Source organism: Gallus gallus, chromosome 2, assembly GCF_016699485.2.
Source record: "Gallus gallus isolate bGalGal1 chromosome 2, bGalGal1.mat.broiler.GRCg7b, whole genome shotgun sequence".
NCBI lineage: Eukaryota > Metazoa > Chordata > Aves > Galliformes > Phasianidae > Gallus > Gallus gallus.
The window spans coordinates 99,273,295-99,286,176 of record NC_052533.1 but is presented as its reverse complement, the minus strand read 5'-3'; the positions used below and the strand labels follow the sequence as shown (position 1 = coordinate 99,286,176).

At 38.4% G+C, this 12,882-nt stretch overlaps 1 protein-coding gene across 2 annotated transcripts in view; it reads left to right on the top strand.

The window, feature by feature from the left end:
* ARHGAP28 (Rho GTPase activating protein 28) overlaps window positions 1-12,882 on the top strand; it is a 74,015-nt gene that overhangs the window by 29,359 nt on the left and 31,774 nt on the right. For both annotated transcript variants that reach the window (XM_040695644.2, XM_040695645.2), the window contains exon 2: window positions 10,445-10,653. In XM_040695644.2, the coding sequence (XP_040551578.1) occupies window positions 10,445-10,653 (209 nt within the window). The remainder of the gene's footprint in view (window positions 1-10,444; window positions 10,654-12,882) is intronic.

Below are 12,882 nucleotides of genomic sequence, written 5' to 3'. Positions count from 1 at the left end.
CATGGAATGGAACACCTCTCTTTTGAGGACAGGCTGAGGGAGCTTGGGCTCTTCAGCCTGGAGGAGAGAAGGCTGTGAGGTGACCTGATAGCAGCCTTTCAGTATCTAAAGGGGAGCTCCAGGAACAGCTTAGAAGCCAGAATATACCAGTAACTCAAAATAGTCAAGAGTAATGCCTTCCTATAATACACTATGTTTATGAAAAGTAATACTTCCTGGCATGGTTTTGGGACATCCAGTGTTTGTACTTCCCAGGAGGAAGGCATTTTATACCTTTGTCAATATGGTTGAAGCTAATACTGTCCAGCTATAACTTCTGCTTTGAAAACTTTCCTCCGGTGAGATTTCTCCTGAGATTTTCTCAGAGATTTCCAAGAACTATGTTTTACTATCTCAGCGTCAGTATTAAGAGACATTAACTTCCAAATCATATGCACAAAAGTCATTTGTCTGGCTTCAGTAAGGCTGCTTGTAGAATTCAGAGTTATTCACATCACTGACAAACTGCAAATGGTGGCATCATATTGTGTAAATACTAGTGATCTCTAGCTCCAATAGTTTCAAGAGCTGCAATGTGTTTGAATATCTAGCTTTGAAATACCTGGCATGTTGCAGCTTCTCTCAGAATGTTTATGGATGAAATAGTTCGGATAAGTTTCTAAAATAAAATTAGCAGGAGAAAAAGAATGTAGTTGAGGAAACTAGGAATCTACTGGTTACTGTCTATTGGTGTTCCCTGTTTTTTCTTACTCTGATATTTGCCTTTTTTATAGACACTGCAGAGAAATGTAACTTAGTCAAACATTTCCAGCTCTCACTGGAGGCCAGCTTGGAAGCATCATTGATTTTTTGGTTCCTTACATAGTAGAAGGATCTTTTTTTTCACATGCAAATAATACAAACATTCAAACACAAATTAGAAAAATGCCACTCAAAGTTTAAGGTGTTGCTTTGCAAATTCCCATGAAGATGTTCCTTATATCACCTTATAGTGAACATAGAAATCATTTTAAGTTCACAGAATGTCTTTTATAATTAATTGATAGGAACTTTATAGCAGTTTTTTGTTTCTCTCTTTGTTCCTCTATTGAAAACTGGACAATATAGTAAAGTAAGTTTTATCTTTAGTCCATTGTGTCCTCCACAAATGTCTGTTCTTTGGAGATCTGTGATCTTCTAGTTGGTGTACCCTGGCTGTTGGCTTTGTCTCCTTCAACTCTAAGCTTCTACTCTTCAACTTTGCTTTGTCCTCAGTTTTGGTTACATCTCCCATCCTTTGAGCATGACCTTTCACAGGTTTATCTGACAACTTAGAAGTTTCTTACCAACACATTTCTGTGCTTATATTATAAATGAAAATTCTTCAAATGAATTTCCAACTGGAGTCAACTGCAGCTTTTTTTTTTTAAATTCAGTTTTGTCTTTATGCTTACACAGCTATGCTTGTAGTTACTGATGTCCTGACTGAGAGAAGTTACCAAATAATATATTATTATCTAATTCTAAAATGAGTGAAACGAAAATGAATTTATTAATAAGAAATTAGTTGTTCAGTTTTCCTCAAAACTGTTAGTCAAATCCTGTTTTAATGTAGCTTGCTTTTTATGGTCTACTGTCTTCAGCAAAGCCAAGAAGGTTTACCTCTGTTAATATGACCTATCTGCTTGGGATGCTCTGATAATCTATTATTTTGAGAATTTGAAGTATGTTTTGACCCTGAACTTTTTGTAAGTATTTATAACTGGTTGAAAAGAGGCTGGTGTGTGATGGTTTCTGATAAGGCAATATGACTGTCAAATGCCATTGAAGAAACACACCTGTCAGCTGCAGTCCTCATCCCTTCCCAGAGTTTGTGGCACCCCCTGTGCTGTAGTGGTGTCTCCTCCACGTGGCTCTGTGCAGAAAGCTCATCTCAAATGCCTTCATTGCTTTACCTCTACTCGAGGCTCTCACTCAGCCCAGCATCATTTACCTTCTGGGAAATTGAAGAGACAGAAGAAAAGAAACAAGTTGGGGCTGGTTGCAAATAGACCGAAAGGGAGATGATAGTAGTAGAGATGCTCAAGTCATTGAGATTAAAGTTGCAGACTTTTCTTGACATTGACAAAAGTAATCAACAGACAATGTGCTGAAAAACTACTTTTCTGTCCTTTCTATATTACGTGACATATAAGCATTTTTCTTCAGGTAAAAAATAAGAACATAGTTCTTTGAGGTAATTCTTCCAGATACCTCAACTACAATGAGTTATTAAGCAGCTTCATTAACAAACGTGGCGTCTATTCAGCAAATGTGGGACTCTTTTCAAATGCGTATAATGTGCTTGAGTGGCAAAAAATAGAATTATGCACACATCTAGGTTTTTGTGTGGCTACAACATTTTCCAGCAAATGTTTCATTCCTTCTCACTGATTCAGTATGCCACAAAGTACAATACACCATGGAAAATACAAGCTGAGGGTTCAGAATTGCCTGATAGCCAATCCAGAACTGCAGAGAAAAATTGAGATGGTGAGAGGTAATGTTTTTCATGCAATTTTTGTAATTTGTAATAACTTCAGAATTAGTAATACCACAAAGAAGGATGTTCTGAATTTAAACATAAGGGATAAATTAAACCAGTGAGGCTGTAACAGTTTACAACTAGCTGAGAATCTGATCCAGGATTTTAATAATGACAGTGTGAAGCTACTCCCCACTCAGTCAAAAGATTTAAAAATATCTTCCCCTCATAAGTATTCTTTTCAATAAAATAAATATTCAGTGTGTTGCTTAGCTTTAAAAAATTAATGTACATTTCAACATTATTTCAGTCCAGTGCCAAGAATACTTTTAAGCATCATGTTCAAAATTATTTTCTGTGGATCATGGGATCATGGATCAAAATTTATGACTAAAATAAAAATGAATTCATCGGAGAGTCAACATTCATATTTTGTAGCTCGGTCATTGCCTTTTGCATACATCAAAACACACTTAAGGAAAACATTGTCTTAGGAAAATAAGTATTCCTTTTTTGCTTTGGTCCTGAAGCATTCAAAAAAAAGTATTTTCTTAAAAGTGTGTATTGATTATAGGAAAGGAGACATTAACATCTGGAGTTCACTTAAAGCTAAGCACAGAGAAGACTTCAAAGCATATTGCATGACTTCATGCTCTCATTTAGTTTACATGTTCACTCTCAGGAAGTATATGCCCTCTTCCTTTGCTTATGTCAGGGGCTTAAAGAGCTTGCACTTGTGATATATGTAATTGCATTAGAAGCCTTCAAGGAGATAATATGGTCCAGTTCCTTATGATGCTTCCTTAATTCAACCAAAATGACTCTATTTGTCTCTTAAAGTGCTTCAGGTAGACAAAGTTCTATAAAAAATATGAGCTCATTAATGACAATATGCATGTTAGTTGAAGGGACAACTTATTTAGAAGGCTCTAAAATAAAAATAATTAGATATTCTTCCATAGTTATGACATGAATAGAGGCAAAAATAAAGGGTGTACTGTGAGCTGTAGCAAGTTTGACCGCTTAAGTTTCAGTGCTTACTTCATGTCTGATGAGTGTTTCCATATTTCTTTCTCTTTAAAAAATCTAGTTTGTGGCACCAGACCCAAAAATTTTGTAACACTGTCCTGTTTACCTTCCCTACGGATTTTACTTGGTTTGCTTCTTTGCTTGTTGAATGATTTAATCCTCATCTGAGCACCAGAACTGGTGCAGTCTCAGAATTTAGATAGGATCTAATGTAATTGTGCTCCCTCTTTCCTTCTCATTCATATGTCTGTTTCATTTTTGCTTGCTACTTGGACTAACACCCTAGGTAGCTGCTTGCAATCAGCTACTGAATGAACCATGTCTGCCTCGTGCTTTCTGTACGGTAACTCATGCCAAGGACCTGTAACCCTACAGTAGTATGTCCAAGGCCATCATATATCTTGATTTTAAATGATGTCTGGGTGGAATCTGAAGGTTTTACATTGGATTTTGAGGTGCTCAGCTATCTAGCAATATCTCTATTTTTCCAAGACATCTACTCAGCATGAGTACATAAACAATACAGCACACAAGCAGTGAGCCAAATGCTTCTGAAGGGCTTGATCAGCATAGGGTGTATGTACAGTAAGCTGTCAGATTCCCTGGGTTCAGTGCTCAGGCACAAAGCATTTATACTGTACTTGCACAATCGGTCAAACATTTCCTGGAAGAATGGAGTTTCCTCCGGTACAGTGCATGCTCCATGTGCCTATGTCTCTTCCTGGAAATACAACAGAATAGAACATTTGTCAACTCTAATAACAAAATATGTTAAAGTTGTGGCTACTCACAGACATAACTTTTGCCTGCTGCAGGCCATGTCTAGATGTTTCTTATTCTGTCCATAGCCACTGTGATTTACATCTACCATATTCTGCCATGATTGCTTGTCTTTAAGTCTTAAGAATTCAAAACCAGAGTATTCTGTTGCCTCTTAATGTATGAGAAAAGAATTCTCTTCCAATTTACTTGGAGGAAAAAAAAAAAAAGGATAATAACATACTCTTGTTAGTGTTAATCATTTGGGAATCCCTGCTGCCCTTTGGGAACAGCTTTGTTAGGACAATGAAGACATAATAGAGTCCCTTTCAGATTTTGACAGATGCATTGAAACCATATAGTGCACTGTCTCTGTTGTATCAGGCCAGAACTGAAGTGATGTGATTGCCAGCATGGAGAGGAGGTCTGGGTCATGTCCCCAGAGGTCATCGTTGCCAGCAGGCAATACCTAGAGAGCATATTCCCTGCTCTCCACTAGCTCAAAGGGTCTGATTGTGAGAGCCCCCACACTGACACACACAAACAGAGAGATTATTCTGCAATCTCCATGCTCAGCCCCAGGGCAGCCACAATGTGGTCCTTGTTGTAGATGGGGGTCATCCGTGCCACTGACGAAAATGTTGCATCAGAGAGCTGAAGAAGACAAGGTGAAATGCATTTTTAGATAGTGCAGGTAACACTGACATACAGGCTTCAAAGCTGAATGTCCTGACTGCTGCTAGCGCCTTGAAGAGCTGAAGATTAGTTATGAATAAACAAATGAAACTCTTTTAAGTCTTGCAAGTCCTTTAAATCTTATAAGCTTTTTCTCTATTAATTCTTTAAATCCTAAGACTCGTTAAACAAGTCTTTTTGGTTCAAAAAAAAGTGTTTTCAGAGATAAAAAGGATCTTTGGAAATATTTAAAGAAGTATCATTTGCAGAATGTTTTGTAGAATACAAAGGCATACAAAGTACTGAATATAGCTGATACAGTAATGTGATAGCTCAGATTATTTTCAAACCCAGCTGCGTAACAGACCAGTGAGATTAATATGATTTTCAAGTTCCGCACGGCAAGAGGATGAAAAAAATGCTACTGAAATTAAGTTCTATGTTGCATCTTACTCAAACACTCTCTTGCAAAAGAGGCTTATGACACCTCAGTGCAGTGAATGAGCTTGATAGGTTAAATGCTAGCTGTTAGAGAAAGAAAGATGAAACTTTAGAGTCCACTGCCTACGTTTTTTCTAACATCTGCAAGATAATCAAAAACAGAAGTAAGCAGATGGAGTTGGGGGATGTTGCCTGAGATATATCCCTCTCTGTGATTAGAAGCCACTGAGCACAGAGGGAAGGAAGCAAGCAGACAGCAAACTGGGTCACCAGGAAGGAAGCAGAAGACGAGAGATTTGGGGGAAGAGCGCTAGTTGAAAACAATCCGTGAATCGTGCACAGAGGTAGTATTTCCAGTTGCTGCACTCTGCCTGGAGCTTTTACACGTTTGAGGAAAAAAGAAAAAGGAAACATTGGTACATGACTGCTTCCTAAAAATTCAAAACAGACAAAAACATAGTTCTAGTTAAGAGGAAGAAATGTTGTTTCCCTGCCAATGCAAGGTACTATCTCCCTTTCTACATCCAAGAAGAGTTAAACAGAGAGTAATTGTTTATTTTGTCAGAAGTTGAGTAATAGTTATGATAAACTGTAAGAAAGATTGGGGACAGACAACAACAAAGTACTCTGCTGCTCTTGTGTTATTCAGGCACTACTGACTTCATTGGAATGAGTGAGTACACTGATAGAATGATTGTAATAAGCAAAGGTGGCTTTTGGTGCTCAAACGGCCAGGATAATTTGTTTTTTGCATCTTCCCCTTTCCTGTAAATGTGACTAATTGTGATGAACTTAATTCAGAACTCACTGAATTAAATCAAGTGTAATGATCCACAAGAATAAGATGTCCTGTCTCTGTGTAAACAAGGATTGAATGCTGGTTTTAACTACAAGGTGGCTTTATTGCTCCCTGTCTGTTTTATGGATTCTTTACCACCCATTACTTAATTAAACTGAAAACATAACCCTAGCTTTCTCATTAGTCAGCCCATGAGCAATCGTTAGGTGTCACTGAACCAGTTCTTCATGCAGTGTGACTAACCTCTGCTTTGGGGATAGGATAAGAAGTTCTTACTGGATTTACCGTGGCTATCCTGAAATCAATGTGTGCTGGCAGACCCCCAACAGCTTACTATTGTTCAATATACAAAACATAAATCATAGGTTCAGTGGGCCTGCTTTGCTATTACATTTTATCAGCATTACAAACACAACAAAATTACAAACTAGTGTCACACGCAGACAAATCAGCCTCCCTGTGTCCCGTGGAAATACCCTGCTTCTCTGCAAAAATGCTCTCAATATGATACCATAATGTTTCTCCTTACTGGCACTCTTCAACCCTTTCTTGTGTGACTGATGCCCAGCAACAGAAGGGATCTTTGATAACATTGACCATTGTAGTATACTTTTCCCTTCTTTCATTTTCTTTCGTTATCAAGTATTTCGGTTTGTATCTGCATGGGTTTTTGTTTTGTTCTGTTTATAATTACATCCTGAAAACAGTTTCAGCTCACTCAGTGAAGTCACTGTAATTTTTGTTTGGTGTTCCATCATCTTTTTCTACCAGTGTTTTTCATCTAGGAAGCCAGGATCTGAGACCCCTCCTGCATTCAGTTTCAGTCAGCCTTTCAGATTAGCTCACCACTGCCTGTGTATGTGAAGGACCAAAGGAAATGGAGAATGAGCTTTGTGATTGGTCCTTGTCTAACCAGACTGCTGTTCAAATTTTCTGTAAGAACAACAGACTTGTCTTAGGAGAAAAAATTTATATCCTTGTAAACTTCTCTATAGACATGAGGAAAAGGGCAAACAAACCAGAAAGCCTCAAGGGTGAGAAAGATGTAAGGAACATAGGTTTCCTGCTACCAGAGTTCCCAAGTGACAGGCAACCTGGGCTTGTTGAGCTATTTCTGAGACAGGCATGTTGAGTCAGTACTCGTGTCCTCCAAGAAAGAATTAAAAGCAGTGAGGAATATGCTTTGCTTCCTCAGTGGGAATTCTTTCCTTTTTCCTGAAACTGTTTTCAACAGCTTTGAGTAGAGGAAGTAGAGACAACTGCCATTATCACATAAAACAAGACCACTTCCTCCAGGACAGAAGCTCCAGGTATATGGGTCAAAATGGCAGCCAGAGAACTTTTCCAGCACATGAAACTAAGAATAATTGGAGAAGATTTGTACCAGACCACCTGGAAGCAAGCTTCAGTTGTTTACCAATGAGGATAAAGCATCTCTGCCTAATCTTTATTGTTACAGGAATTTTACACAGTGTGATTTAATCTGGGCTGAGATAACAGGTTTCAGATACGAGATTCAGACTTTGCTCAGTTGATTTTCGAAATAGCTCCATACTTTTAATATTGTTGTAAATGCACGTTAATTTCCCAGTAACCTTTGACGTATTCAGTAAAGCTGGTTGTCACAGCAGTTGTTGCTGTGTTACGTGATCTGTTTTGCATTTAGCTTTTCAGTAGGGTAATATTACAGAACTCACTGTGAGGAGAAAAGAAGCAACCCGCCAAGCCTCTTTCTTCCTAATATGGTGAAATGAAAAGCCTTGGTTAGAGTTAGCTGTTAGAAGTGCTGATGGAGTCAAAGCCCAGGGATCAGTCTGGTGTGGTGCCCGAAGAGCACAAGGGTCATGGTCAAGACTCACTCTGGGAGGGCAGGAAGTGTTTAAATTCCCTGACCATGACTAAGTGATGGAAGGCAGCAAAGTGAAAAAAAAAAGGGAAAAACTCCTCTGCTCATCCCAGCATGACTTTGACTCCAGCACAGCGAGAGTGTTATTTCTGTGAGTGCTGCTCTGGGTTGTGCTCTAGAGCAGATGTGCAGACTTATTTTTTAGCAAAACTGTAGGCCAAGACTGGTATTGATATGCAGTGAGCAGCAGTGTGGGGGGCTCAGGCAGAATTCCAGGCTACAGAGGAAGTTGGGGAGGGACACATGCCCTTGGCATAGACTCTCTCCTTGCACAGCACTGAGTGGAAAGGGGCCCCAAAGGCCTTGAGAGTGCCAGGAAGCTTTGCCTTTTTCCTTATTTGTGTTCGCTATCACCTCTCAAACAAAGGAGCAAAACTTGTCATAGCAGTGAGCAACTGGCTAGCAGGGACTGCTCCCCCATCCCAGCCTTCTCCCCACTGACTGCAGTTTTCCTGGCTTCTCAGGGGTTCAGCTTCTCCTAGTTAACATCTCCACTTCAGGACACTTGGCACAATACTTGTGATATCTGTGAGACACAGTTTTGTTTCCTTGCTGGTGCTGAAGGGAGAGAGAAAGGCAAATCCAGACAAAAAGGATCCCAGGCCGTATACCCACTGCAGTAATGGTTTATTGGCGGGTACCTCAGTAACCTGAGTTGTGTTGAACAAACCCTGAAAAGCTCACATCCCCTCAGCAGAAGACTGTGTGGAGAGCATCCAATAGCTTTAACCACATGTGTGTCACAAATTCTTCTCACGTTCCATGACTGGGGCTCATCCTAATTAATAACAGTTTCAGTGTTGTGCTTAAAAACAGTCACTTGCCATTTGTGAGAAGAAAAGATACAAGCACTGAAGGTAGCACCTCTCTTCCTGGAGGGTATTTGTCTCCGCAGCACAACAGCCCATTTTCTGCTGCTGAAGTTTGGTCATCCATCTGAAAGCTTTGCTTCTCAGCAGCTCGCTAGTAGCACACAGCAGGTTTGCATCCAAATTGTCCACATTACACCCTGCTGTGTTTGGGCTCACAGCTAGCATGGAAGGAACTGCCTAAGCCCACCCAAGTGATGGGAGCAGGCCCCGGAACCACAGGTCCAGTCAGCTTCATTATATAGTGTGGTGTTTGTACATCCATTAGGAGACCTTGGAAAAGGAGGGAAATGCTAAAAAGGAAGCATCTTTTTTTTTAATAGAGTAAAAGTGATGTTTGTGGTTTTAAACAAAGGGCTGTTGGCAGGATGATGCCATAAAGGAAAGGAAGAGAAAGGGAAACTGCACTTGAATTAATTCAGATAAGTGAAGGCCAGAAGACCTTATAACATAATTTTCCATTAATTCCTGTAGTCTAGCTCTCTAGTGATGATTATGTTACCTCTTGACTCCTTTGTACAAATATTGTGGTGGTTTGTATTACTTTCTACTGTAATTACTGTAATTGCACTTGCAAAAGCTGTTTACAGTATTGCAGCTGTAATAATGTGAATGTGAAAAACTTTTTCAGTGGGTAATTCATACAATTTTCAGTGAAATGATATAACTATCTTCAGCTGTACGAATTTACAATGGGAAAAGACAAGAACAAAGGAATATGGGACAAATTTGTTGGTTTACTAAAAATTGAAAAATTAATTTAAAAGAAATCTTTGTGTTGAATTGTAACTTGAAATTTGATTTTTAGTAAATCAATTTTTTTAAACAGTGATAAAAATAAAGGTGATCATCCTCTGTTTGTCCTAAAATATATAATTTTACTTCTAAGATTTTTTTTAAGATTTCATTTACTGTGATTTTGTTTAAAAATATATTTTAAGCAGGATTTTCAAACAGAAAAAAGTAATTATTCTTCTGAAGTAAAATATCTCAAATTTTTCATATTTTTCTTTATAATATGCACAGTTACTGAGGACAAGATCAGTTTGTAATACATTCCAATGTTCTCAAGTCTGATTATTTTCCTCAAAATATTTCAGTGAGTAAGCAAAACAGGAAGATACAGAAAGAAAAGCTGAGGCACAAAGAATTTAAAATGTTTTTTCATTGTCTCATTAGATGAGTAGTGGTATTAGAAATAAAAATTGCATCTTCTGAGTTCCCCTCTGGGGTGTAAACCATTAAAAGTCTTTAAAGAGATAAATTGTTAGATGAAAACAAATCTCCAATCATGACTTTTATGAACAACAGAGATCATGAAGACCACCAGAACTCTATGCTTTGTCTCCAGCATTTTGTTCCTGGCCTTCCTGGTGCAGCCACATTTGAAGCCCTAGTTGCATGTCTAGTCTGCATGTTAGAAAGGTAAAATATTTTTAGTTTTCATCTCTGTCTCTTTTCAGAAAATCTCTTCCTCGCTGCCGAAGAATTAATAGGATGCTTTCCAATGAGTCAATGCCAACAAGTCCTCCAGCATTCACTCGCTCCAACTCTCAGGCCTCCGTGGACAGCACCTCCATGGAGGACTTCTGGTGCGAAGTGGAGAGCATCAAGGAGAGCAGTGAAGATGGGCCTGAAGAAGCAACACTCTTGGAGTTCAAACCTGCTGACGGTAAGCACATAAATACCACTTCTTCTCCACACCTTAGCATTTCCTGATCTCTTCAGTGATGCTTTTCTCTCTTTCCCTAGTATGAACAAGATTAAAATACAGATTAGTTTGTGTCAGGAAAGAGAAGCACTAAAAGAAAACTTAATCTCCAGTATTTAATAATCTAAACAAAAACCCATTAAAGGACAGAAATGTTCAATTAATATATTGGAATTTTCCACTTTCTGTCTTTTGGTAGGATATAATACAGAAGTTACGAAAGTCTTGAAGCAGCTTTTAGCTAGATATCATTTTGTGCTATCAGAAGTTTGGTAGCTGCCTGTTTCTCTGAGATTGACTCAAGGAGACATTAGAGATGAGTCTGAATATAAAGATGCCTACGTTGTTCAGCTTCCTTACTTGTTAAAACTCTTTGATCACTTATATACATTACATCTGGAACAACAGTCCTCTAACTTTTCCCAGTTATGATCCCACTTACAAATGCATTTTATTATACAACACAAAATACCAGGTGTTAATGTAGGATGAAACTTAAATTTTTCTGAGGTCAAGGCCCACTGATGGTTGCAGCTATTTTGTGGATCAAGGTCACTAGCCTGGGAATAGTTAATCTAAAGATAGATTTTGAAAGAATGGTGTATTCTCTTCATACAATTGTTAACATGAGTGAAATGTGCTTTTCTTACCTTTACATGCAATAGGATATCATTAATTTTGCTACCAGGAAAAAGGTTGAAAAGGGGAAAGGGTGCTACTTTAGTTAGTAATCAAATATGTAATCATTCATGTCAAGTATCCAACAGAGAGGTATCTAGTTCTAACTACATGCTGTTTCTGTAGGGAATGACTTCCACTCACTAGTTCTGGGTTCCTCTCTTGGGAACAAAAGTAGAAGACCTCCATTTACCAGAATTCTGTTTGCAATAAGGGATGTGATCTAGCAGCTTAAAACCAAACTGCACTTCTTTTTGTTGGCCTGTGATCTCAAATAAAGATAGATGGAAGTGTAACATTGAAAATTTATGGTTACTGTTACAGGAAATCAGAAAAGCAATCTGCCTCAATCAGTTTGACCTTATTGGGAAAACGTGATGTTGCCACTAAGAGGGCTAACAGTGTTCTTGGCTATGTTAGGAAAACCATCACTAGCAGATCAAGATCTGTTCTACTCAGCACTGGAGAGGCCACACCCGGAATGCTGTGCCCAGTTCTGGGCTCCCTAGAACAAGATGAGATTGTGAACATCATGGTATTACCTTCATACAATTATCAGTGTGAACAATGTGTTCCTGACTTGTCCCCAGCCTCAGGGGAAAGTCACAAGCCAGTTAAGTTAGTAGGACAAGGAAATGCAGGAGCCTATTTTACCAATTCTCAAAAACTTTTCTGTTGCTCTCATTACTGCTCAGCTAAATCTTCACACCAATGCAAAGTGCACTGTAGTTCCATATTATCCTTCATCTGATTTCACCTCATTACATTGCATTGATTTTTTCCTCTGTGTCCTGAATTAAAAATGAGACTGCAATGTAAAATGCAATACATCTTCACACTTCATTTACCTTTATATTGTTTTAAACACTTATGTAGTACATACACCCACGCACAAGCAGGGAGTTCTTCTTCTAGTTCTTAACTTCAGTGATATTTTCAGTCTAAGATTATAGATCTTGGAAATAGTGATAGAATGAGGATAGATAGAACTCCTTAGAGTTGGAAGGGACCTCTGATAATCATGAGTTTTATTAAGGTATTAATAGGTTAATACTCCTTGACGGGGATCAAAACACTGAAAATTAATGTGTAACTCCCCACTGTAAAATAAAAACAATTATTCATCATCCTGATCTCTTTGAGAGGAAAAGCTGCAGAATCCTTAAGAAACAAAAATGTTTTAGCAGCCAGACACTAGTGATAATGTTGAAAATACAACTCTGCTTTTGCCACTCCAGATGTGTAATGAGAAGATATACTCTGCTGACATGTAACTAAGGACAAGAAAAAGTAGATCATAAATGACATAATAAATGACATGGGGTCAATATGTAGGGGAAGGGAACGTCAGGGTGTTTAAAATCACTCTGACATGCAGAACTGCTATTAACACTTAGTTTTAGAAGTTTGGGATGAGATATTTGGGCTTATATCTGAAATTCAAAAAAAGGCAGACACCTTTTCTAGCAGTCTCTGAGACCAAAAGAAAACTACCAGCCAATGGGTCCTCTC